Source organism: Callionymus lyra, chromosome 15 (assembly GCF_982586985.1).
Source record: "Callionymus lyra chromosome 15, fCalLyr1.hap1.1, whole genome shotgun sequence".
Taxonomy (NCBI): Eukaryota; Metazoa; Chordata; class Actinopteri; order Syngnathiformes; family Callionymidae; genus Callionymus; species Callionymus lyra.
This window is the reverse complement of record NC_141832.1, coordinates 14,324,672-14,350,164: the sequence shown is the minus strand read 5'-3', so window position 1 is coordinate 14,350,164 and position 25,493 is coordinate 14,324,672. Positions and strand designations below refer to the sequence as shown.

The window sequence follows — 25,493 nt, the reverse complement described above, 5'->3', positions numbered from 1 at the left end:
ATTATTAAGGTTCCATTTTGACACAATCACTGGTCACATAACTGTATGAAAAGACATGACGTGTCTCTTTTGTGTACGACGGAATAAGACCTTGTCATGACTTGAATAGATGATAGAATTCTCAGTCAACATCACTTCTACTGCATGAATCGAGTCTGCATGACTCACCTGTAAATGATTCCTTTCCGGTGCAGGAAAAACAAACCGACGGCGATCTCTGCAGCGTAGAACCTTCACACAAATGTCAATGAAAAAGCCTTCGCTGTAACATAGTGTCACAGGTTACTGTCGATCTCTTACACAGCCTGAGGCTCCTTGAACTTCCCCATACGCTGGATATGATACATGAGGTCTCCTCCATTGATGTACTCCATCACGAAGTACAGCCGGTCCTGAAACACAAACATCATTTCTAAAAAAAAAAAAAAACTCATGATATTGTTGCGTGTTTTTGCAAGAATCTGGCGATACGATACGTGACACGATACAGGGGCGACGATACGATATATTGCGATACTATGGGAACAAGAATATATTTGTAGTATTGTCGAGTACTTGACTCTGGTGTTGCAGAATTTACAGACCACATGACTCTTGACGAAGTCGTAACTGCTTTCATTTGTTTTGAAACCAAAATATGTCCAGACGTCAGATTCGAGTGTATCCTCTCGTCCTCAGTCATTTTATTGTTCCCTTAGCTGCGGAGGATGACTGCTGCCATCTAGTGGTCGGAGGTTTATTAGCAACACAAAAATGAAAAGAAAAAAAAAAGAAAAAACACTGAATATTTGCATGTTTATTCTAAATAAATGAAAAGAAAAATCAAATACTTGAAAATTTTAGTCTTTGAAAATTAATAATAACTTGTTTATTTATTGATTATTCACTGAGTATATGACGAGCAAGAACGCACCAAAAATGTAACCTCAGTCCAGCTATTTCAAGAGATATTTTTTTAATCTATTTTTTAAATGCTTTCATTTGTTTTCAAACCAAAATATGACCAAACATCAGCTTTAAAAGCTGCTGGAGTCGACTGTATCCTCTCGTCCTCAGTCATCGACAGGATCTCGCGTAATTGTATTCTCTAGCTGCGTACAGACTGCTGCCACCTAGTGACTTGATATTTTACAAACCAAAAATGCAGACCCACCACAGTCTGGAAGCAGGAATGAAGCTGAGTGAGGAAGGGCGGCTTGTCCCTCTGCGCCAACACCCTCTTCTCCACCATCGTGCATTCCACGTCGTCGTCCTGGATCACCACGTCTTTCTTCAGGATCTTGATGGCGTACAGCTCCTCGGTCGACTTCATCTCGGCCAGCATCACCTGCGTCACGTCGAAAAGAATCATCTCAGGCCCTCAAGAGAGAGACAAAGAAGGAGGAGAAAGACTCACTTTGCCGAAACTGCCTTTACCCAGCAGGGCGAGGAAGTTGAAGTCGCTGAGGCGGATGCGGTCCCCGTTGCCAGATGGTAGACTGAAGCGCCGGTGGTCCGAGGGCGTGATCACCTTCTTCCCGTGACCGAGCTTGGCCTTCTGTGTCGTGAGCAGAGCCAGACGTCAGAAAAGGGGAAATAACGGCGCCAAGTGAAAGATACACCAACGTATACGACTTAAAAATATATTTGAATGTTTATCTCTCTTGCATTTTTTTTGTAAAAGTGGTCCGAAGAAAACTAATGTTGGTCTACAAGAGAAGGACAGATAAGGACATTTGAGTCTACGTATGTAGCCCCCCTTGGATCAAAGATAATCTAGAAACTGATTATTGTATCTTGTATTTATTTCCTTTATTCATTACTAGTCTCTAGATATAAAGGGTTTTTGTTTTAGGACTTTTATCCTCACCTTTTTTCATTATTTATTGCCACTTAAAAAAGATTAAAGTGGAAATTAAACAAACACTGCTTTTATATAAAAGGAAAGTTATATTAAATACAATACCATAATAACTAGACCATAATTAGCTGAATTTTATAACTTGATTTTATACTTTTCCTTCCTTATTTTTGCTTGACGGCCCCTAAAACAACTTAATCTTCTAAGACTTTACATCAGTACAGTCCATCTACATAATGTTCATATATAAGTTAATAAGTTTACTTTGAATTGTCTCCTTTTCTTGGCTGTTTTTAAACATATCTTGATATTTTTTAAAAATAGAGGAAGGAACTTCAAAGGTAAACTGCAGAAGGAGCATAATCTGTGCAGAAGCTCATCCATCTAGGTCAACATGACAGTGTTTTGGATTTCAAACATTAAGTCCTCGAGTGTAACATTGAGCCACGTGTCGTGTATCGATATTTCTTTTGTACACTTCAGCCTGTCGGCGCTTCTGTCGCTGCTGTATTTGCCGCTCAAAATATCATAGACGCGCCCCGTGGTCATCACATCAAAGCCGACATCACATCAAAGCATCGACCAGTTGATAGAAAAAAAAAAAAGTTTCACCCCAAAAAAAGAAAAATCAACACAAAAAAAAGACTGTATTGTAGAGGAAACATCGCCACCGTGTGGACAGGTAGGGCATGCACGACAAGCACACCTGAGCTGCGTTAGTGACTCATCATGCTTCATGTGAGAAGAGCAACGATCGACACCAACGTACTTTTATTTTTTTTAAAAGCTTCTGCACCATCATTGAGACGCACAAGAATCTAATTGAACAAAGTATTTTGATTGTTGATGAAGTTTGGAAGTGTATCAGTGCCATCGAAATATTGAATGGTTGAATTTCGAAGGTTGAGATCCTACATTTTATATTGAAATGTTTTTTTTAGAATTTGGATTTTTTTTTTTTATGAATCATTTAATTTTTATATTTAAAGGTTGATTTTTTAAAAAAAAATGTAATAATTGAATACAAAAGGCAAATGTTTTCTAAATGAATCCAATTGCTTTACACGTACTTTAATATTCCTATTACAATAATTGTACTATACTAATAATTATTTTTAATTAATGGAATAAGAATATCAAACTTTGTGTAATCACAATATATTTTTTAAATAAATTAATTGGTTTTTCACACACAGAGATATTTCTGTAAAAGGTTGAATTGGTTTTGATAGAAGAAATGATTTAAAAATGATATATTGAAAGGCTTAAAAAATTAAATTTAATAATTTGATTCTATTTAAATTAATTAAATGTTGTTTTTAACACGCATAGAGTTTAAAAAATGTTTTCAATATTTTTTTGTATTGTAATCCTTCAAATTCAATATAAAAATGTTGATATCCTAGAATTTAATTATTGTAATTAGAATATAAAACTATGTGTAAAAATGATTGACAAATAGTTTCAAATTTTTTTCAAGACGATTCTTATTCCAATAATTCAAATACAGTTGTTCTAAAGTACATTTTTTTTATTTGTAACCTTTGAAGAAACTCCACGTGTGAATAAATAAATAAAATCATTATTTATTTAGAATATTACATTTTGGTATTCACTGAATAAAAAATGAAAAAAAAAATGGAATTAAATGAATGATATATATATTTAAAAAAAAAATGAACCTCATAAAACAACATTACAACATCAGCATATAAACATAGCAACAGTATAAGCACATGGACTCAGTGTTAATATCTGTGAGCTGGTGTTAGTGGATGCGGTTTGTTAGACACTCAGATTAGTTTGTGGAAGCCCAGCGGAGATACCAGAAACAATCCAGACTGGAAATAAATAGAGTGATGCAAGCATGAGAAATAAAGGTGGAGTAGGCAGGAGAGCTACCTTCAGATAGTGGATATTTAACTGGCAGGCCTGTGGGGAAGAAGAAACTGGTTTGTTAGTGAGGGGGGAAAAAGTTAATGGTTCTGATTCTTCTTCTGTAAGGATTTTTTTTGTTTACCTTTTAATCTAAAGAGTCTCTAACATTTTTGTATTATATTTATATTTCAAAATAGGCTTCTAAAAGATATACAATAACATTACGATTTACCTTTATTATCATTATTATATTTATTATTGTGTTATCATTTTTATCTTGCCCTTTAAAGTATATAATTTATTGAATATTGTTTTGATTGTTTAAGCGCTTTGTGACCCTGGTCTGGAAAAGCGCTATACAAATAAAAATGATTTACTTACTTACTTACTTTAAAATAATATTTTAACAACATTTAATGAGTTGCCAGATCATGGTTATTTGAAGGAAAATAATCTTAAAGTCCACGTATTTTTCACCCACATTTCTGATTTATTGTCAGTTTATTATTTACAGTGCCTTGCGAAAGTATTCGGCCCCCTTGAACCTTTCAACATTTCGCCACATTTCAGGCTTCAAACATAAAGATATAAAATTTTTTGTCATGAATCAACAACAAGTGGGACACAATCGTGAAGTGGAACGAAATTTATTGGATAATTTAAACTTTTTTAACAAATAAAAAACTGAAAAGTGGGGCGTGCAATATTATTCGGCCCCTTTACTTTCAGTGCAGCAAACTCACTCCAGAAGTTCAGTGAGGATCTTTGAATGATCCAATGTTGTCCTAAATGACTGATGATGATAAATAGAATGCACCTGTGTGTAATCAAGTCTCCGTATAAATGCACCTGCTCTTTGATAGTCTCAGGGTTCTGTTTAAAGCGCAGAGAGAACCATGAAGACAAAGGAACACACCAGGCAGGTCCGAGATACTGTTGTGGAGAAGTTTAAAGCCGGATTTGGATACAAAAAGATTTCCCAAGCTTTAAACATCTCAAGGAGCACTGTGCAAGCAATTATATTGAAATGGAAGGAGTATCAGACCACTGCAAATCTACCAAGACCCGGCCGTCCCTCCAAACTTTCATCTCAAACAAGGAGAAGACTGATCAGAGATGCAGCCAAGAGGCCCATGATCACTCTGGATGAACTGCAGATAACTACAGCTGAGGTGGGAGAGTCTGTCCATAGGACAACAATCAGTCGTGCACTGCACAAATCTGGCCTTTATGGAAGAGTGGCAAGAAGAAAGCCATTTCTCAAAGATATCCATTAAAAGTCTCGTTTAAAGTTTGCCACAAGCCACCTGGGAGACACACCAAACATGTGGAAGAAGGTGCTCTGGTCAGATGAAACCAAAATCGAACTTTTTGGCCACAATGCAAAACGATATGTTTGGCGTAAAAGCAACACAGCTCATCACCCTGAACACACCATCCCCACTGTCAAACATGGTGGTGGCAGCATCATGGTTTGGGCCTGCTTTTCTTCATCAGGGACAGGGAAGATGGCTAAAATTGATGGGAAGATGGATGGAGCCAAATACAGGACCATTCTGGAAGAAAACCTGTTGGAGTCTGCAAAAGACCTGAGACTGGGACGGAGATTTATCTTCCAACAGGACAATGATCCAAAACATAAAGCCAAATCTACAATGGAATGGTTCACAAATAGACGTATCCAGGTGTTAGAATGGCCAAGTCAAAGTCCAGACCTGAATCCAATCGAGAATCTGTGGAAAGAGCTGAAGACTGCTGTTCACAAACGCTCTCCATCCAACCTCACTGAGCTCGAGCTGTTTTGCAAGGAAGAATGGGCAAGAATTCCAGTCTCTCGATGTGCAAAACTGATAGAGACATACCCCAAGCGACTTGCAGCTGTAATTGCAGCAAAAGGTGGCGCTACAAAGTATTAGCGCAAGGGGGCCGAATAATATTGCACGCCCAACTTTTCAGTTTTTTATTTGTTAAAAAAGTTTAAATTATACAATAAATTTCGTTCCACTTCACGATTGTGTCCCACTTGTTGTTGATTCTTGACAAAAAATTAAAATTTTATATCTTTATGTTTGAAGCCTGAAATGTGGCGAAATGTTGAAAGGTTCAAGGGGGCCGAATACTTTCGCAAGGCACTGTACTTCAGAAACTATACAAACATGTAGTAAACATGCTGACCACTAGGGCGCAGCAAAGGGCAACAGACGTGACCACCGATGAAGTCACGACAAAGGTAAACAACGCATTCAACTAAGATCAAGCGAAATAGAGACAACATAATGAGGGAAATAATTTGATATAAATACATTTTATAAATCGATATGTGTTGCAAAATACAACAGTATACTTGGACTATATCAAGCATATTTATTTATTGGATTAGTATTAGTATAAGTATGCGTAGTAACTAGATGCTTAATTGTATTTTCCTCTTTTAAAATAAAACAACTATTGATTTAGTCAATCTAATATTTATATGACCTCATTAATGTCAATTAAAATATATATTTTCAAAAGGATATATACAGCATAGAAGTTATAATAATAACTAGCTGGAGTTCAAAGTACTATAGTAGAAGTTGTAAATATATTATTTATATTTTCCGCATGTCTCTGTTGTGACATGAGCAGCTTTGTTAATGTGTGCATGTGAATGCGCAAGAAAAAGAGACTTTTTTTCCTTTCATTTAATGCTCACGTTCCAAAGGTCTTACCTCAAACTTCTGCCGGAGCTCCAGGTCTATGTCGTCCACCTCCGGTATTGGAACGTTGTAGTACTCGCCCTCCTCCTGGTTCAGCAGCTTGTACCTGACGCGTGTAAACGAAAGGATTCGTAAGGAATCAAATTGATCGATTAATCGGAATTTCAGTCAGAGTCGAGTACTCGACAATACTACAAATATATCCTTGTTACCACAGTATCACGATATATCGTGTAGTTGTCTCTGTTTACAGTATTGTATCACCTTTTTCCTGCCGTGGATACAACTTTTTTAAACCCTATCGTCATATTGTTATTGTGTTTAATATCTGATAGAACCAACAGATACTTTCATATTGTATTAAAATGTCAACATGTCGGGGACGTGACTCACCATCCACACGTTGGAGCTTTAATAAGCTCAGAAACCCCGAACGACATGGAACCCATGAAGTCGTTCCGAGTGGTCCTGTCCCAGTCCCAGATCTCGATGGACAGGCGACGGTCTTTGTCGGACAATTTGAGTTTACTGGACGAAAAACAAAGTGTTTTTTTTTTTTTTTTAAACGGACCTAAAACGTTTTGAAGTTCATATCTTAGTGGACTCACAAGCTGAAGGACTCGTTCCAACAGGGATTTAGAGACGAGCGGATGGTTCTGGTCTTCTGTTTGGTCTCGTTCTTTGGGTCTGGGATGAGTTTGAGCTTGACGTACGGGTCCGATAAGCCGTTTGGATCCATCGGAATCAAGTTCCGGGCTTCACCGACTGGAGTGCAGACAGGAAATTAAAAAGGAAGTGATGTTAAATCAAAATAATATCAGTGTTCTATTCCTAAAACTGAACAATTGCATCAGTGTGTTTTTTTTTTGTTATTTCAACACGACATTAAAGAACAACATCTGGCGATGAAGAACAGAATTAAAAGATATATAAGGATTAAATCCTCACATACTGAAGCAACTATGATCACGATGGATTCTACGGCTTCCTTCCTATGATTGCTAAATAAGCTTTTGTCTAAAATACACACATTTTTAAAACAGTTAACATCAGTTTGAATATAACAATTAGTTTTATTACTGACAAAAAAACCTTTAAACTCTCTAAACTATGTTAATTTTCTTTTTTTTTTACCAATAACTATTCGATTAGCTATTATGCTATTTATTAGCCGATTAGCTTAGCATTGCTAACACTAAAAGTCAGCTCCCATACAAAGATGTTGTTTTATTTGTCTCACCTGCAAAAAGGAAATTCCATCTTAATGTAAATATTTTTACTTCGCGTATGTCCTCAGAACCAAGAGTTATTTTTGTAAAATAAATGTTGTTAGCAACACCACACCATGCTGTCATGTTTGGTCACATGACCAGGAAATCATTTTCCAACCCAAAATGTTTATTTATTTATTTAAATAGTTTTTATTAAATTTGTTATTATTAGGAAGCAAACTGTTAGATAGTTTATTTCTAAAATTCTACGCTGACATAAATCCAAATACTTAATGTAAACAAATGTTTTACTATCTTACAGAAGCTTTTTTTTGTGGTTATATATTTATTAATCTTTTTGTGCTTATTATTTTTACTTTTCTGACTAAAACATTGATTTTTTTTAGGTAATTTTTTCCGTTTTTCCTGCTAATTATCTTTCGATTTTCCTTATTATTATAATTATTATTATGTTTTTAATGATAATTATTTATATGTTTTTTTTAAATAATTATTGTTCTGTTTATTTATTTTTCTTCTGCTGTATAGTATGCACCATATTGGTCCAACATACAATGACACGAGTCACCACACGTGTTGCAGGATTTCAAAGCATCTTCATTATTCAGAAATAAATATTAGTCGAAAAGAGTCGGTGGAAAAAGTAGCTCAAAAAAACTGAAGAACTTTATTATTAAAGGGAAAACTGCATTTATATTACACATTGATTACTTAAAAAAAGGGTATAACATTATTAATGAGTTTTTAAAGTGATTTTTGAACTATAATTTCATCATTTTTGTAACTATTTACATATACTAATATAACACAAAGGTACTACATGTTTGGGAAACGTTTTAGTTTTTATTTTCAAACACTTGATAGTTCAAGCAAAATAAGCCAAAGGTCTTCGTTCCATATTTAATGCCAGAAGTCTAAATTCAGTCCCAAAACTCCAAAATAGTCTTCACGCTCGCTCATAACAGGTGCTTCTCAGCGAAGCACATGTCAAACTCACTTGAGTCCGACATGTGTGAAACTCGCTCTCCAAACCACCACAACACAAGTGGGAGTCAGCGCATGTGACCCGGCACATTCACAAAACAACACAGCGAGGGCGAGCGGTGTCAAAATGTGGAACGTTTTCACAAATAATGTTATCACGGTTTATGAAACAAGTAGATGAAAATGAATGTGATGTGGCTTTTTTTTTTTTATTATTGTGTGTTAATGGACAAATGGGAGCCAAGAGTGCTGTTTCATAGCAACAAGATTGTGGGGTGGGGGTGGGGGGGGGCATGCCACTTTCACCATGGCGACAATATCTACAGTAGATGGCCAATGGGTCGACGTCAGTTCACTTAGCAACGTCAAGAAAGAAACCCCCGGCCGTGGTTAACGAGAAAAAAAGATGGCAAAGAATCGATAATTTTTCACTGAATCACAGATTGATCAGTTAAAAAAAAGAAGACATTTTCAAGTAGATAAAAGAGAATAATAATTGGCCAGAGCTGAAGCAGAAGCAGGATCACATTGATCCTCCGAATCTTATCGGCTTCAATCCCCCCCGACTCTGCATATTTTAATGTAGTTTAACACGGAGACGAATATTTCTAAGAGCCAAAAAGTGAACTTTCACACGGTTTGCCGAAGAGTCGAAGAAAAGCGATAATGAATTCTCTCCCTCAGTGGAGGAAATGTTTGTTTTGATCTCCGTCATCTTTAATATGAACACGCATCTAAAAACAATCTCCTCGTAACCTTTCACACACACGGAATATCCATCAGGCGCCGCCTCTCGCTTCACTTCTTACTCCAAAAAAAAAAAAAGATATATAATAACAAACATCATGTCGTCGTCGTCGCCTACACGCATCTCTTCGCGTGGATACTGTTACACAAAAGTCACGGACGCACACAAACTCCGAGGAGCCAAAAGGAAAAATCTCATCATCCCACGTTCTCATCTAATTCTTCCCCTCTGCCGGCTGCGGCGCCGTTAAAAGCATCGTTGGTTTCCATGGCGACGCTAGCATCAAACGACAACTTCACCAAGCATGTAAACATTTGAATAAAAGGAGGCAGACAAAAGAAGTAGGCTGGACGGACATAAATTTTCGAGATGAGAGCGTCGACCTACATCATTGTTGACCTCGCTTCTTATTAGGGAAAAAAATACTAAAATCATCGATAATAGAAATAAAAAAAAGCCCTATTAGCACCATCGGCACTGATCAAGGACCATCTCTACTGTCTGTTGTTGCTTAGATACAAGAGCCGCTTTCTTTTCTATCCACTCTTTACTCCTTACGTCAGATAAGTGTCTTTCTCTTTCAGAGTAAACCAAAATATATCGATTTGTTACACAATAACACCAAAAATGAGCTTACAGCGAAACTGCTTTCTTTATTATACAATTATACACGTCACCTTGAATGGATTTATTTGGCAAAAATGATAAAAAATTCACAAATAGACAAAAAAAAACCCATGGACACATTTTCTGGTTAGCTAGTACAGCCTTGGCTTGGTGACGCTATTAAAGTTTACCTAAAAGTATTTTAGGTACTTTTTAACAATAAATGAATCAAAACAAAGTGTAGGATTTAAAACACCTATAATTCTGAATATATTATCAAGTATTCATTTATTATTGCCCGGAAAATGAGGCCCAAAATTTGTGCAACTTTCACTAGCAACTAGCTTAGCTTAGTCTAGGCTAGCTATCTTTTTTTTGGAAATAGCCGTTTTCTAAAGCTTCCAAACTCGTGTGAATCTGATTAAAACCTTGGATTTGTGTATTTTAGGTACAGATTGTTAATGTTTAGCTAAAATGCTACTCACTTACAAGAGTTGCTAGTTTAGCTAATGTCTTAGCATGTTAGAAGCTAACCTTTTTTTCGTTTCACAGCTCATTAACAGATGATACACTTCATAAAATTCAATTCACCATGGACTCTAAAACAATCTTTTGTATTTAGCCTTTTTCAGCATTATAAACAAATTTATTGGAGTATATGTTTATCTTGGTTGTTTTTTAGTGAATTTTTGGCCAATTTAACAGCTTTTTCTCCTTGGAAATCCACCAATTCTTTCATGTTATCCATCAAACTTTACATTATGAAAGCCATTCCACCATGTTTCGAATTAGAATGTATTTATTGTTATTATTATATTATTATTTAAACCAAATAACTGGAACTACACATTGAATCTAACTTTATTAGACTCTTCAACTCGCACACTGATCTTCAGAGACAAAAGTACGAACATTTTTATTACACAATTCCTCTTTATTTGTTTATAAAGTTCCTTCCAGCAGCAAGTAATGACTGCTGCGATTCTATTGAGAGTGAATTTAAAAAAAAAGGTGCAGCAGGTGAAACGCCGGCGAAATATTCATGCGAATATAATCTTTTGTATCCGAAGCGAGCTTTTTGCCTTGGCTAAAAATGACATCAAATTTGGATCCCGGGGAGGGTGCGTGCGAGGCGGCATGTGGACCGAGAGTGTAATCTCACGGAAAAAAAAGAAAAAAAGAAAAAGAAAGGCTTTGAAATTCAAATGTGTTATTGCATAACAATGCCATGTGCGTCCAGTGAATGTCTGATAATCTGGAGGGAAAGCTGCGCGAGGACGGATCCACGGTGTCAGAGGTCAGAGGTCATTCGCCGCACGCTCAAGTGGAGACGAATGTGACTTTTTTTTTGGCAATCCCATTAATTCTTTTGGGTTTAATGTTAAATTAACCTTTGACTCAACGTGGTGGTCCGGTCAGCTCACATTTCTGTGTATATCTTGCATAAAAAACAGAATTAAGGTCTTGTTCCTGTCACAGCTGCAGCCATTGTGCTGTACTGTGGAGATACGACATGTTATCTGTCCTCTGAACCCGAGGCAAACATGTCGGCAGAGAGAAATCTCACCCTTAGTTAACCACAGCGAGATCACTTTGACCTGATCCTCACATTGCCCTTTGGCCACGAGAGCGTGTGTTCACGGCCAAATAATATATTTATTTCTTTATCTTAAATGAACTCAAGACAATAAACCTCTTTTAAGATTTTTAGATTCCATTTTTTTTTTACATTGGCCTGTTTCATGGGAGCTTTTAATGATGAGGAGATGTAAACGTAACATTTAACATGCTAACACATTAGCTAAAGTAGCTACTAAAAGCCATGGTTTTTACCTGTGAAGTGATTAGCATTTTAGCTTATCATAAACAATCTGTACTTCAAATAAAAGAAAACTAGCTATTATTACAAAAGGTTTTTTTTTCTAGCTTTTAACATGCTAACAGATTAGCTAAAATAGCTACTAAAAGCCATGGTTTGATCTATTAAGTGACTAGCATTTTAGCTTAACATAAACAACCTAACTTTTAACATGCTAACACATTATCCTTTTTCTGAGCTATTAAGCTTTTTATTATTTAAACTTTTATTACAAGAAAACAAGCTATTAATAAAATAAAAAAGAAAGTCTAGCCTTTAACATGCTAACATATTAGCTAAAATAGCAACTCTTATATTAAGAGAAAAGCTTTTTAACAAACCAAAAACTATTTGAACTTTTATCCAAAATTATCCATCTTTTAATCTAATCTGATTAAGCTTTTAACATGCTAATGCATTAGCTAAATTAGCTACTAAAAGCCATGGTTTGACCAAAAAAGCAATGATTCAACAAGAGACATTAACCTAGATTTTAACATGCTAACACATTAGCTCTATAGCATCTTAAAAGCTAGGTTAACATTTCCTTCGTATTAAAGGCGTTTTTCTTTTCTTTCTTTTGGATGTACAAATAGTTTTTGGTAAGCTAAAAGCTTCTCTCTTAAGAGATCAAAATAAGGCTAAGAGTTAGCTATTTTAGCTAATGTGTTAGCACGTTAAAAGCTAGGTTAACGTATATTTCTTGTTGATATCTTGTTTTCTTGTATTGAAGTGCATATTGTTTTTGGTAAACTAAAATGCTTCTAACTTTACAGCTCAAAACAAGGTACAACCAATACTGATAGAAAGACCTTATTGAGAAGGAGTTGTTAACCTAGGTTTAATAATGCTGACACTATTTAGCTAACTCTAAGAATGGTTTTGAGCTATTAAGTAACTAGCATTTTAGCTTACCAAAAAGAAAATGTACTTAGGTTAGGTTAGGTTAGGTAGAACTTTGTTGAAATTGTTTTTCCAATAGCCACAGCAAATACAGACATTTTTCATAAAAATAAATTAAAATAAAATAAGAACAAGAACAAAGAGAAATAAAGACAAAGAACAAGATACAATCTAAGTCTAAAGATAAAGATAAAGAACATAGATGAATAAAATAAAAAAAATCTTCAATTCAGACGGAGATTTCAACAGGTTTTAAACACATTACCTGAAATCTTAGCCTTGTTTTGAGCAATTAAGTACGAATACTTTTAGTTTACCTTTAACAATCCGTACGTTAATATATATAAAAACGCGCTTTTAATTAGAACAACAGGGCTTGGAGCTTGATAACAACAAGCTTTTTATTCACAACACCTGTCATGCAAAAGGTGAGACCAAAGCAAAACCAAAGAAGAAGAGTGAAAAGAATCCACGAACAATGAGTTAAAAAGAAAAAAAAAAAAGGGAAAAAGCTAGACAGCAAAAAGGAGAACAATCCAGGAGCGACTGGGGAGGTTCAGAGACGAAGAGAATAAAATGGTGGTGAAGGCAGGAACACCCAAAGGAGCCAGGCTTCCAGACTCGAACCTGAAAATGTCAGTATTGGAGGAAGGAAGTTAGATAGGGGAGCCGAAGGCGGGGCCGTTTAATGGGAGAGTGGAAGAGACATGTCTGTTTTCTTTGCTTGAAGATTGAATTAAGTTCATACTGGTGCAGTGAACCATGAAGACTCACCACTTTTCTTTTTTTTTTTTGGCCAGACTAGACTTGGTGGAATACAAGTTCCCCGCGAGGGCGACAGCGATCATGCGACGATAAGTGTGGCGTCTGGATTTTCATAGCGGAACAAAGCGTCGTCTTGAAGTTGATTCTCTGACGCGTTCGCACACTGGCGTACCTTCGCTACCTCTGGAGTTGTGTGTTCATAACATGTAGGTGTGTGGAGGCAATCGCTTAAAAAAAAATCATAAGTGAGCGAAAGCCAAACTTGCAAATTGAGTGTGTAGGAAGTGCCTGTGAGCAATTTTTTTGTTATGTCACATTTCATTTTCTCTCAAAGAAAACACTCTGAACTAATTGATTGAATCAATGATTAAGTTAGACGTGTTAATTTGGTTAAGTGAGACATCATTTCGATTCAGAAAATTGCAGGTTTCATTCAGGTCATTTCAGTCTGAGGCAGCGACACAGGATGTGTCACGTCTTCGGTGTCCCCCCCTAAACGAAAGCAACCATTCTGCTGAAAATGCCTGTCTCCTTGTGAAGAAAAACTTTTTGTCCCATCTGTTTTTACTAGTGTATATTTTCCATTAAGGCAAATCAACATCTGTGGTAGGTAAAACCTCTTTTGGAGTCTTGTTCTTATGAGGTTTCTCGTGTCATTCTGATTCAAAACTTGGATTTGTGTATTTTAAGTACACAGATTGTTAATGTTTAGCTAAAATGCTACTCACTTAAAAGAGTTGCTAGTTAAGCTAATGTGTCAGCATGTTGGAAGCTAACTTTTTTTCGTTTCACAGCTCATTAACAGATGATACACTTCATAAAATCCAAGTTTTAATTGTAATTTAAATTTTTTTGGCCACCATGGACTCTAAAAAACAATCTTTTTTATTTAGCCTTTTTTAGCGTTATAAACAAATTTATTGGAGTATATGTTTATCTTGGTTGTTCTGTAGTGACTTTGTGGCCAATTTAACAGCTTTTTCTCTTTGGAAATCCACCTATTCTTTCATTTTATCCAACAAACTTTACATTATGAAAGCCATTCCCCCTTGGGGTGTCCCCTCCGAAACGAAAGCAACTGTTCTTTGAAAATGCCTGTCTCCTTGTGAAGAAAAAACTTTTTGTCCCATCTGTTTTAACTCTGGTTCTTATGAGGTTTCTGCCCAAACAGGAAGCAAATAGATACAGAATACCTACAAGATAACCCTGGCAAGTTGTCAAGACCTTACTGGGCAATGTAGCAGTACTCGCTCTGCTTGTTATTCTCGAAATACTATTGTATTTTAAGCACTCGCAAAACCAGATGTCATACTGCCAGTGAAGGACGATGTCACGACGTACGTATTAGGACATATTTTTGTGTAACAAAAGCAAAATATCAAATTCCAGAGTCGGATCAAATTCAAAAAGTGGTTCAAATTAAACATGATATTTTAGGTGTACGATGTTGCGCAACAATGTGGCAGCTTGGGATATGTTTCTTGAAACAAGTTTCAGGCAATATCTGAACAGGTAGTAAAAAAAAGGCTCAGGGTGACCAATGTGTGTTAACCAATCGATAATCAGATCCAACCATGTCTCTTTCTATACCACCTAAGATACCTAAGATACCATAAGATAAAGGTACAATTCTGCTGATGGTATCCACCATTTTAACTTTAAAGACCACCGGTGGAATGGCCTACTCGTTTTAACTTGAGAGACGAGGGAAGTCTCACTGCACAGTTACAGCCCTACTTAACTTGACCCTGTATTTCTGCCCTTCTCTGCTACCTACTAGCGGTGGTCGGGGCCGTCATAACATAGCCCCGGTAAAACTTGGAGGTAATGCTGCCCCTTACCATACACAAAAGGTCTGGACCAAGACCACAGAACAACTTTGCGGACAGACCTTGACTCTGTGTTTCCACTGGTCCTGCTACCTCCTTGCTGTGGGCGGGGCCATAATAGCAAAGCACCGTAAAACTAGCAATTGTGTACTTATCGGGACAACAAAAGGTCTGGACCCCGTCCAGAGGCCAATGTTTTGGACAATCGTACTGTACTCCTTCTCACATTTTTAATGGCGGGTTTGCTTCTTGTTTTGGGAGCTGAGGTACTGACTTTGCAGTGATGCCACTATCTGACCAATCCGTGGCCGGCCTATTGGTCAACGCCAACCTTTCCATTCGAAGAAGGTCTTGTGGAAAAATGGTTCTCCAAGATTGTCCCTTGAATACTGGTTCACAGCCAATGCTTAGGGCTCGCCCTCAAAATAAATCACTACCAAATCCTCTTCAAAACTCGTCTGATAGACCCTTGTGTTGTCTCTGGGTCAAGGTGACCCGGAAGCCTGGAAAAACAAATGTGTTTGAGGTGTCCCTTGTGTTGACTCTGGGTCAAGGTGACCCGAAAGCCTGGAAAAACAAATGTGTTTGAGGTGTCCCTTGTGTTGACTCTGGGTCAAGGTGAACGACCTCCACCACTGCATATGTATGTATAGGGTAGCAAGGACCCAGAGACATTACAAGGGATACCACAAACACATTGTTTGTTTTTTTCGGGCCTTCTGGTCACCTTGACACGAAGATAACACAAAGGTTAACTTCCATTGAAACAAATTTCTAAGCCGTCGTAGCAAATATGTGCTGAAACTCCAGTTATTATCTTGAGAGTTTTTAATTTTAACCTCCATGGTTTTGTGTTCGCTGACTAACATAAAGCGCTTTTTATTCCTCCGACCATCAATGTCTCATCATGTTCCTGAGAGGAGAACCTGCACTCATTTTTCTCCGCTTGAGTGTTTTTTTATGAAAGTCCTCAAACAAAAGTGCTGCTCTTGACAGACGCTATAATACTAAGGTGTGGGAAACAAACACACGCTTCAGGGTCGGTGAGTAACGGCTACAGTGTACAGGGAAAAAAAAAAAAGTTCCCCGCCGGGCTCGGAGTTTAGCGTCCATGGTGGTTCTGACAAAGACGTGGTCGAAGGACGCACTCACCTGTGACGTGCAACCTGTCGCCGCTGACCTCGATCTTGAGGAAGAGGCGCCCGCGACGCTCCGTGTGGTCGGTTCCGCACAAGCTCGGCACGTTGACCACGCACTGTTTGTGGACGTTCATGTCGCACGCTGCACAAGGAAACGGCGTGAGACGATATCGATACACTTAAATATTACCAGATTTTTTCATGAAAAAAAGTCAAAAAACATATTTGTTTTTTTAAATTAATTATATAGTATGTTTAATATAATATTCACTGTGTTTGTATATTTTAGTGTTGCACTTAAACTCCCGGGGGCTAGATTGAAGCAATCATTACGTCCTCTGCAGCGAAACGAGCTAAATGGATCAAAATCCCAGCGATAACTGAGGACGAGAAGATACAGTCGACTATTTGGTCAAAACTTTGGTTCCAAAACAAAGCTGTTACGACTTGGTCAAGAGTCATGAGAGATCCCGAAGATGACTGAGAACAAGAGGATACAGTCAATTCCAGCAGCTTTTAAAGCTGATATTTGGACAAATTTGGGTCTCAAAACAAATTAAAGCAGTTATGATTTTTAAGAGTCACGTGAGATCTTAAGGATGCCTGAGGACAAGAGGATACAGTCGACTCTAGCAGCTTTTAAAGCTGATATTTGACAAATTTGGGTCTCAAAACAAACAAAAGCAGTTACGACTTCTTAAGAGTCATGTGAGATCTTGACGATGCCTGAGGACAAGAGGATACAGTCGACTCCAGCATCTTTAAAAGCTGATATTTTGTAAAAAAAATGTTGGTTCCGAAACAAATGAAAGCAGTTACGACTTCTTTAGAGTCACGTGACACCTTGACGATGCCTGAGGACTAGATGATACAGTCGACTCCAGCAGCTTTTAAAGCTGATATCTGGACAAATGTGTGTTTTGAAACATTAAGAAAATGTTACGACTTCTTAAGAGTCACGTGACATCTTGATGATGCCTGAGGACAAGAGGATACAGTCGACTCCAGCAGCTTTTAAAGCTGATATTTGGACAAATTTGGGTTTCAAAACAAATGATAGCAGTTACGACTTCTTAAGAGTGAGATCTTGACGATGCCTGAGGACAAGAGGATTTTTCAACATATTTAGTTTTTTTTAAAACAAATGGTATATCTTAACACAAAAAAAACACATTCAAGGGTTGATGCGGTTTTAGTTGATGTCTGGTCCGGCCGGTGGAAGCAGAGAAAAGGTCAGGAACCGACTGTGTGTGTCGTGCATTCGTAGCAAGTGTTGACAGAGGATCAGCTCACATCTGGACACACACACATGTGCAAACATGGCGGCTGCAGACTTACTGTCACATTTCATCCCCTGGTGGATCAGGCCGTAGAGCAGTGACCCACAGTGGTCGCAGAAGGTGGGGCTGCCGTACGTGTGGATCTTGAACTTGTGTTTGCTTCTGGGGTCCTGGAAATACAGCAAACAAATGTTGTTATGAAGCGGAAGGACAACCATGTACAGGAATACACACAGTATACATCATCTTTGGGGGAGCCACCTATCTATAGAAAAAAGTCGTCCTTAAAAGACTATTTTTTTTTAGGCGGGAAGCAAATGTCACACTGTTAGCTGTGAGTGGGAGGGTGGAAGGTTCCAGAGTGTGTTGGTGCTCAGTGTCAGCACTCTCCATCTTGTCATCCTGGAAGGAATCCCAGCTTCTCCCAGGTTTTCATGAAGTGTTTTAAAAAGAGAAGAAGTGCCAGAAAAAAAACCTCACACAACTCTGGCAAATTAATAGTTGTGTATTTAAAACCTCATAAATGTATTTAAGCTACAGTTATGGGAAAAAAAATCTTGCGATACGATATGTATTACGATACAGGGTCAACGATACAAAGTATATACAAGGATATATTTGTAGTATTGTTGAGTACTTGACTCTGGTGTTGCAGAATTTACAGACCACATGACCCTTGACGAAGTCGTAACTGCTTCTTTGTTTTGAAACCAAAATATGTCCAAACATCATCTTTAAAAGCTGCTGCACTTGACTGTATCCCCTCGTCCTCAGTCACTGCCTCCAACAGTCTGTCTTGTCAAAAAATGTCAGGGTTTTTTTCTCGGCTCTTAGATTCAACCTCTACACCCACCGTGTACTGTAAGAGAATATCGATATGCTTAAATAAACACTGTATCCATTTTTTAATTTTAAGTTTTTATCATAGTTTTTTTATGGTTTCTTCTTCAATAAACTGTGTATAAAATATAGGAACTTGTTTTTTAAAATTAACAATTTTATATTCACAGCATTTGTTCATTTGTGTGTCGCAATTAAACATTTGTCTGCTAGATGGCAGCAGTCTTTAGGAGCAATACATTTCCGCGATGACTGAGGACGAGAGGATACAGTGACTCCAGCCGCTTGTAAAGCTGATGGTTGGACATATTTTGGTTTGAAAACAAATGAAAGCAGTTACGACTTCGTCAAGAGTCATGTGGTCTGTAAATTCTGCAACACCAGAGTCAAGTACTCGACAATACTACGCATATATCCTCGTTACTACAGTATCACAATATATTGTATTGTTGACCCTGTATCGTGATATGTGTCATATTGCCAGATAGATACAAATTAACTAATAAAATCACAGTAATAAATAATAAACCTTTTTAATATGTTTTTGGCAAATTGTTTTCTTTAGGTTAAACTTATTTTAACATCTTGTTCATTTAATAAATCATTCGCTCGGACAGAAGACGAGTCACTCCATCAGGCTTTCCCTCAATAGTATCACAATCAGACAAATGGTATGAAGGTGGGATCATCGCGAAAGCACCAGTAGATTACTGGAGATTAGAGATTACTGGAAGCTGAATTCTCTCTAACCTCGCTCGCGTACCGATAACACAAAAAAAATGTCATTTTACTAACTGGGAAGAGACACATCTGCTCGTATCTCAGAGTCACGGCGGCGTAATTATAGAGATGCTGACTGAGCAAGTTTTACACAAATATAAATACGAGCGAACAAATTGAGGAGAAACAAAAAGAGGCACAACAATATAAATAATGCAGGCTGGTTAAGTGTAGAGATTGGCAAGGACATTAGTCAGCGGTATAAAGGTCGAGGAAACAGAAGGAAAAAGGCTTTTTTCTCCTTTTAGAACACCTGCTATTTATATTCTGCTATATTTCCTGGAGGCACACCTGGAGGAGAGTCAGAGCTGAGAGGGGAAAAGGACTCTTTTAGTCCACAAATATGAGGTAAAAAAAAAAAAGATGCTAGAGACTTTTAATGGCGGTGAACAACAACAACAAATAATTCATGACAGGAGCTGCATGGGAACTTTCGGCCAGGAAAAAATGGATGAGATGAAGCGAGATCTGGCACATCCTGAAACTGCATTCACGATTTCCACGAGTGATCGGCCTCGTCCGTCCATCCATCGAAAGATATTCACGCCGGCTTAAAAAGATGCTTGTTCGGACAGACCGTCGACGCCGACCGCACCAGAAGGGGCGGCAGACGGCAGCGAGGCGAGATCCCTTCTGAACTCCGGGGAGAACAACATCCACCAGCCGAGGGAGGTCGACGATGAGAGCGCCGAGCGCCCAAGAATGAGTCAAACATGAGTTTTTGGCTAATTAAGAGTACGGGCTCCGAGGAATGCGTTGTCCCCCGGAGGGTGAGATGTCTTATGGGTAATTAGACGAGATCGCCACACAAGATCCTGACGATGACCGCGGTCAATCTGTTAAACATGCTCTTTAGAAGTGTTTTTACAGTTGAAAAATATAGTCATGTCCGAAACAAGTTCTTTGTCTCTTCGGTTTCTTGTACATCTTGTAAAAAAATTCTGATAGAAAATCAAAAAAAACACTTGGTGAATTTTTACTTAGAAATAAGAAACAGATTACTAAATAATAAGAAAAATAAATCCATCCATCCATCTATCTGTCGTCCACTAGATGGCAGCAGTCATTACGTCCTCTACAAGTAAAGGAACAATGAAATCCAGCGATGACTGAGGATGAGAGGATACAGTGGACTCCACCAGATTTTAAAGTTGATTTCTGGACATATTTTGGTTTCAAAACAAATGAAAGCATTTACGACTTCGTCAAGAGTCATGTGGTCTGTAAATTCTGCAACACCAGAGTCAAGTACTCGACAATACTACAAGTATACTTGTTACTACATTATACCTATGTATCGGATCGTTGACCCTGTGTTGTGATAAGTTTCGTATTGCTTTTCTTAAAGGAAAATCATGAGAAAAAACCTAGCATGTGAATGAGAGTTAATTTCATTGAATAAATGTAAAAATGAATATTGGTCAAATGACCCTTTTCACTAATTTAAGATAGTTAACCAGAAGAAAAAAATTAAAAAAGTTAACAATGAGAACAAAGTTAAAGTGATAGTTCACCCAAAATTCAAACCTCACTCTTTATCTACTCACCCTCATGTTGACTATGGTTGGGATTATTTTCAGAGTTATCTATCAATTTTTACAGTTATAGACTAAAATGTTTGTTCATTTTAATGTAGCAACTGATGCTCAGTTGTACTTCTTCATCTTCGTCCAAAAAGACACTTAAAAACGTATCCAAATACCTCCGTACTGCTCGTCTGTAACGTCCATCTTGTATTGAATATCGCTTCAAACACTGGGCCTGAAATTATTCCTCAATATTTACAATAAATATTTACTCTGAAACCAGTATTGCTACTAAAAGTAATTCTGTCAAGTATCTCCGACAGACGGTACTGTTTGTATGACAAGATTGAATGGATTGAACAGCTTTCCAAACAACACAGAGAAAACATGTTCTGTGTAATCGTAACAAATATGAGGATTACGAGGGAACAGAATAAACAACTCACTTCATTAATGATTAAAGGAAACATTAAACAAACACCTGCGATGAAAACAGAAGCGACGGACTCGCTGCCCCGATGGTTTGTTTAATTACATCCCGAGAAATTCTGTGGGGAATTATTTCATCAGGCTTTGTTTTTGGATTATTCCAAAAACAAACGTTCATTTCCTCTGCGAGCGCGAGGCGCGTTTTAAAACACGAGTAAACAGAAGATAATTACGATAAAAGGCCGGTGTCGCACCTTGTGTCTGTTTGTATTCCTGTAAAAAAAAAATCAGGAATCCAAATGAACAACTGCTGTTGCTATGGTGATAATTGGCAGGAGAAATGCAGTGAAAGATTGAGCATTAGGCGACAGAAAGCAAACATTAGAGAAAAGTGGCAAACAAGCAGAGGGATGATCTTCTTCTGTGGCTTAATGGAATGATTCGTTCGCACGTTTTTTCCCCCGCAAGTCGGATCAGAAGAACGAGTCGGTCTCAGCGACTTCTTGCTGAGCCGCTCGGAGAGAAAAGAGGCTGTTTTCAGCCAACTGGACTCTCTGGTTCTGACTGCTGGCAGTTTCACTCCAGAATGCACAGTGCAGTCCGATGAAGCCAAACAACTCCAGCCTCCAGCCTTTGGCTTCCCTGACCTGCCGCGAAGGACAGGCGCTGCAGAGAAGATCATCACGGACCTCGAGTGGATTCGATGCTCTTTATTTAGAGGGAAAATATTATCCGAACCGGTGCCTTTCATGCGGAGAAAATTGATTTAACACCATGAACCGAGGTCTACGTGACAAACAACATCAGGTTCAATGTCGTTAGCAACATAAATCCAGACTTTTAGCTCATTTTTTTTCCAGGATAATGGACCATTTTTCATACACAGCACCTAACATTCACATTAAAAATGATAGGTTTCTTATCCTTATCTATTTCACTGACTTCAGAAAATGTTTCATTTAACTCACATCCCTTGAACCCGGCAGAGGCTAGCGCCGCAAGCTAGCTCCTAAACAGTTTAATATGATATTTCTTGCTCATTTAAGTAGTTAAATCCGGTCTGTATAACCATACTACCTTCTAAAAACAAACATTACTTTGTGAAAACTACTAAAAAAAACATAATGCTAAGTGTAAATGTAAGGTGAATGCTATACTTGCTAGCTTAGCTGGTCGTTAACAGTAGCTACCAGTTATATTTAAAAATATGTTGAAATACTGTATATTGTTAAAATAAACTTCAGATAAGAATATTCTTTAACTATGACAATGTAAGGGAAGATATTCCAACTATTTTTTGTCTTAAAAGTTATTATTATATTCCTTTTCATGGTCAAGATTGTGATTAATTTATTTGGATATTAAAAATATGCCACTTGTATTGGATATGTTTAACAGCAATAACATGAAAATAGTTTTGTCATAAATGTGATTTATTCATTTATTCTCAGTCATTTGCCCTTATTTTTGTTGTGGCCTCGTGAATACAGAAAAGAAAAAGATGTAATAAATAAATGCAGGAATCATGGAAAAATATGCCGACGGGCTCATTAGTCAAATGTGGTGCATAATCTGAAAGGCTGGGATTAAGGGATACGACGTTAATATAATGAATTTCAACGATGTTTCCGTATGAAATTGTAGCAGGAAGTACCACATTATGATTTCGGACATCGATATTGTTGTATGACACAACAATGGACATTTTTACAGATGTCGGAGCTTTAAATCCGATGGAGAAAAAACGTAATGTTCAGCTTTGAATTCAGCGCCGCCTTTCATCAGCAGCAGAACTTTCATCCTCCAACACGGCATGTAATTACGGTGGCCATGATGGCAGGTTTTTTGAAGAAGCATCCGCACGTGCTTCACCGTCAGACCGCTGTCATCTCTGCTGTAATGGAACTAAACGCTGGTCAGGTGGTTTGTCAAGAGGGGGTCAACGGGTAGTGGAGCCGACCACTCACACGGTTACTTAGAAATGAATCACTTGTTCCGGCTTAGAGCTCTCTGGGCTATAATACAGTGATGGAGCCATGGTTAGCACAAGGGTTGGTGCTGATATATTGACTGATGGTCCAGGGTTTGAGAAGTTCAATTGTGCTGTGTCTCAAATCGCATACTTCTCTTAGTATACTAGACGTTAGTATGCATCAGGATAGTGTACATACTAACTAGTATACGCAAATTCTCAACAGATAGTATGTCTTAAATCAAACAGGAAATGACGCGACAGCTTCTTCTTCTACTTCTATTTAACGATGTTTCAACCAGCTGTCTGAACGCTATCGCCGACACCTGCTGGCAGCACCTTTTGCAAGTTTGTAAAAAGAAATAAAGAAAAAATATGAGAATCGAAATATTCGCGAGATATTTAAGTATTGTATAGTATTTTAGTGCGTTAGTGCGTCTCAATTCTTAGTGTGCGAAATTTAGTGCGCCATGCACACTAAATTGGCGTACTAACACGCCCACAAAACTGAGTATGGTTCGATGGACACTAACCACCCTAAACGGCCGACATCTTAATGACGTTTTAAACGGAAGTTACGTCATATATAAATGCATATATATTCATATACTTACAGGTGTATTTTCAGCAGCAGTACGAGGATGACATGTCTTCGCTGCTGATACCAGCTTAAATATCTCGGGAATATTCCGATTCTCATATTTTTTCTTTATTTCTTTTTCCAAAGTTGCAAAACGTGCTGCCAGCAGGTGGCGATAGTGTTCAAACAGCTGGTTGAAACATCGTTAAATAGAAGTAGAAGAAAAAGCTGTCATGTGATTTCCTGTTAGTGTGTAGCAGCAGCGTTTGATTTGAGACATACCATCTGTGGAGAATTTGCGTACTAGTTAGTACGTACACTAAACTGATGCATACTAACTTCTAATTTACTAAGAGTAGGATGCGATTTGAGACACAGCACTGGTATCAGCAGCGAAGACGTGTCATCCTCCCACCTGTAAGTATATGCATATACAGTATATATGCATATATATATATGCATATATATATGACGTAACTTCCGTTTAAAACGTCATTAAGATGGCGGCCGTTTAGGGTGGTTAGTGTCCATCGAACCATCCTCAGTTTTGTGGGCGTGTTAGTACGCCACTTTAGTTTATGGCGCACTTAATTTCGCATACTAAGAATTGAGACGCACTAAAATACTTACTTTGAGTACGCTAGTATGCGATTTGAGACACAGCATTGGTCTTTGCCAAAACGTTTGCGACAACACTGGAGGAAACATCCGAAAATTGGCTGCGAGAAGTCATTGCGAACTGTCAGAAAAACCTAACGAAGATAAACGGATAGAAGTAAAAAATAAATTATTAAAAGTTGGTGAGTAAAAATGCTTGGTAGCAGTCGCTGAGACGTTTTGTCACTGGGCTGCAGAGAAAGAAAAAAAATATGTTTGATTTATTATAACCGTCATGTCTTGTCTCATGGTTTTATTTTGAAACTCGTTTTCTTCTGTTTCCTGAGTTCCACGTCACCTGTTGCTCTCTCAGCAGCTGCAGCTCGTCAAACAATCAGCACCTCAGCAGCCGAGCTTGAAGCCACCTCTCCTGCAGCAACAGGCGCCGGATTATAATCGTCACTCCCTGGTATGTAAGATCTCTATTCTCTCTCTGTGGATTTTTTCTAGTTTTTTGGTGTTTTTGTTAGGGCCTGAGCCTTATTATAGTCATTTTATTTGTGTTTTTTCCTAATCACCAGTCTCTTTGTCTTTGAGTTTTTGTTTTCGACTTTCAGTTTGTTTTGAGTTTCCTTCGGACAGTGATTTCTTTGGAACTATTGTAATTAAACATTGTTTGAATTATTCAGTTTTCATCCCTTGTTTGGTTGTTGCATCTGCACTTATGTACTGCACAAAGTCTCTAAAACCTAAAGAACACCATCGTCGGCATACAATCGATTATATACATCGATGCAAATACACAAACATCTTCTTGTAACAGTAACAGTAGTTTTTTCGCAGGTCATGCAACGTATTTTTAACTTTTTTCTATCTCAACGTCGGTGGGTGAATAAAATCCTGGTTTAGATTTTTACGGTCGCTAAGTATCTACTATTAAAATAAGATACGATACAGAGGCGACATATCGTTTTTACATTTATTCAATGGAATTAACACTTTCATTCA

General features: G+C 37.7%; 1 protein-coding gene across 3 annotated transcripts in view; it reads right to left on the bottom strand.

The window, feature by feature from the left end:
• Nucleotides 1–25,493, bottom strand: part of prkcab (protein kinase C, alpha, b) — a 93,879-nt gene that overhangs the window by 5,496 nt on the left and 62,890 nt on the right. For 2 of the 3 annotated variants that reach the window (XR_015713435.1, XM_087809748.1), the window contains exons 4-13: nt 17,820–17,931; nt 16,495–16,623; nt 7,026–7,182; nt 6,811–6,945; nt 6,430–6,523; nt 3,743–3,772; nt 1,397–1,537; nt 1,154–1,327; nt 301–392; nt 169–231 (exon numbers count right to left, since the gene is read on the bottom strand). Coding sequence is in view for 2 of the 3 variants with exons in the window: in XM_087809748.1 (XP_087665874.1) it covers nt 169–231; nt 301–392; nt 1,154–1,327; nt 1,397–1,537; nt 3,743–3,772; nt 6,430–6,523; nt 6,811–6,945; nt 7,026–7,182; nt 16,495–16,623; nt 17,820–17,931 (1,127 nt within the window). In the remaining variant the exon portion in view is untranslated. The remainder of the gene's footprint in view (nt 1–168; nt 232–300; nt 393–1,153; nt 1,328–1,396; nt 1,538–3,742; nt 3,773–6,429; nt 6,524–6,810; nt 6,946–7,025; nt 7,183–16,494; nt 16,624–17,819; nt 17,932–25,493) is intronic. The other variant, XM_087809746.1, reaches the window with a different exon arrangement.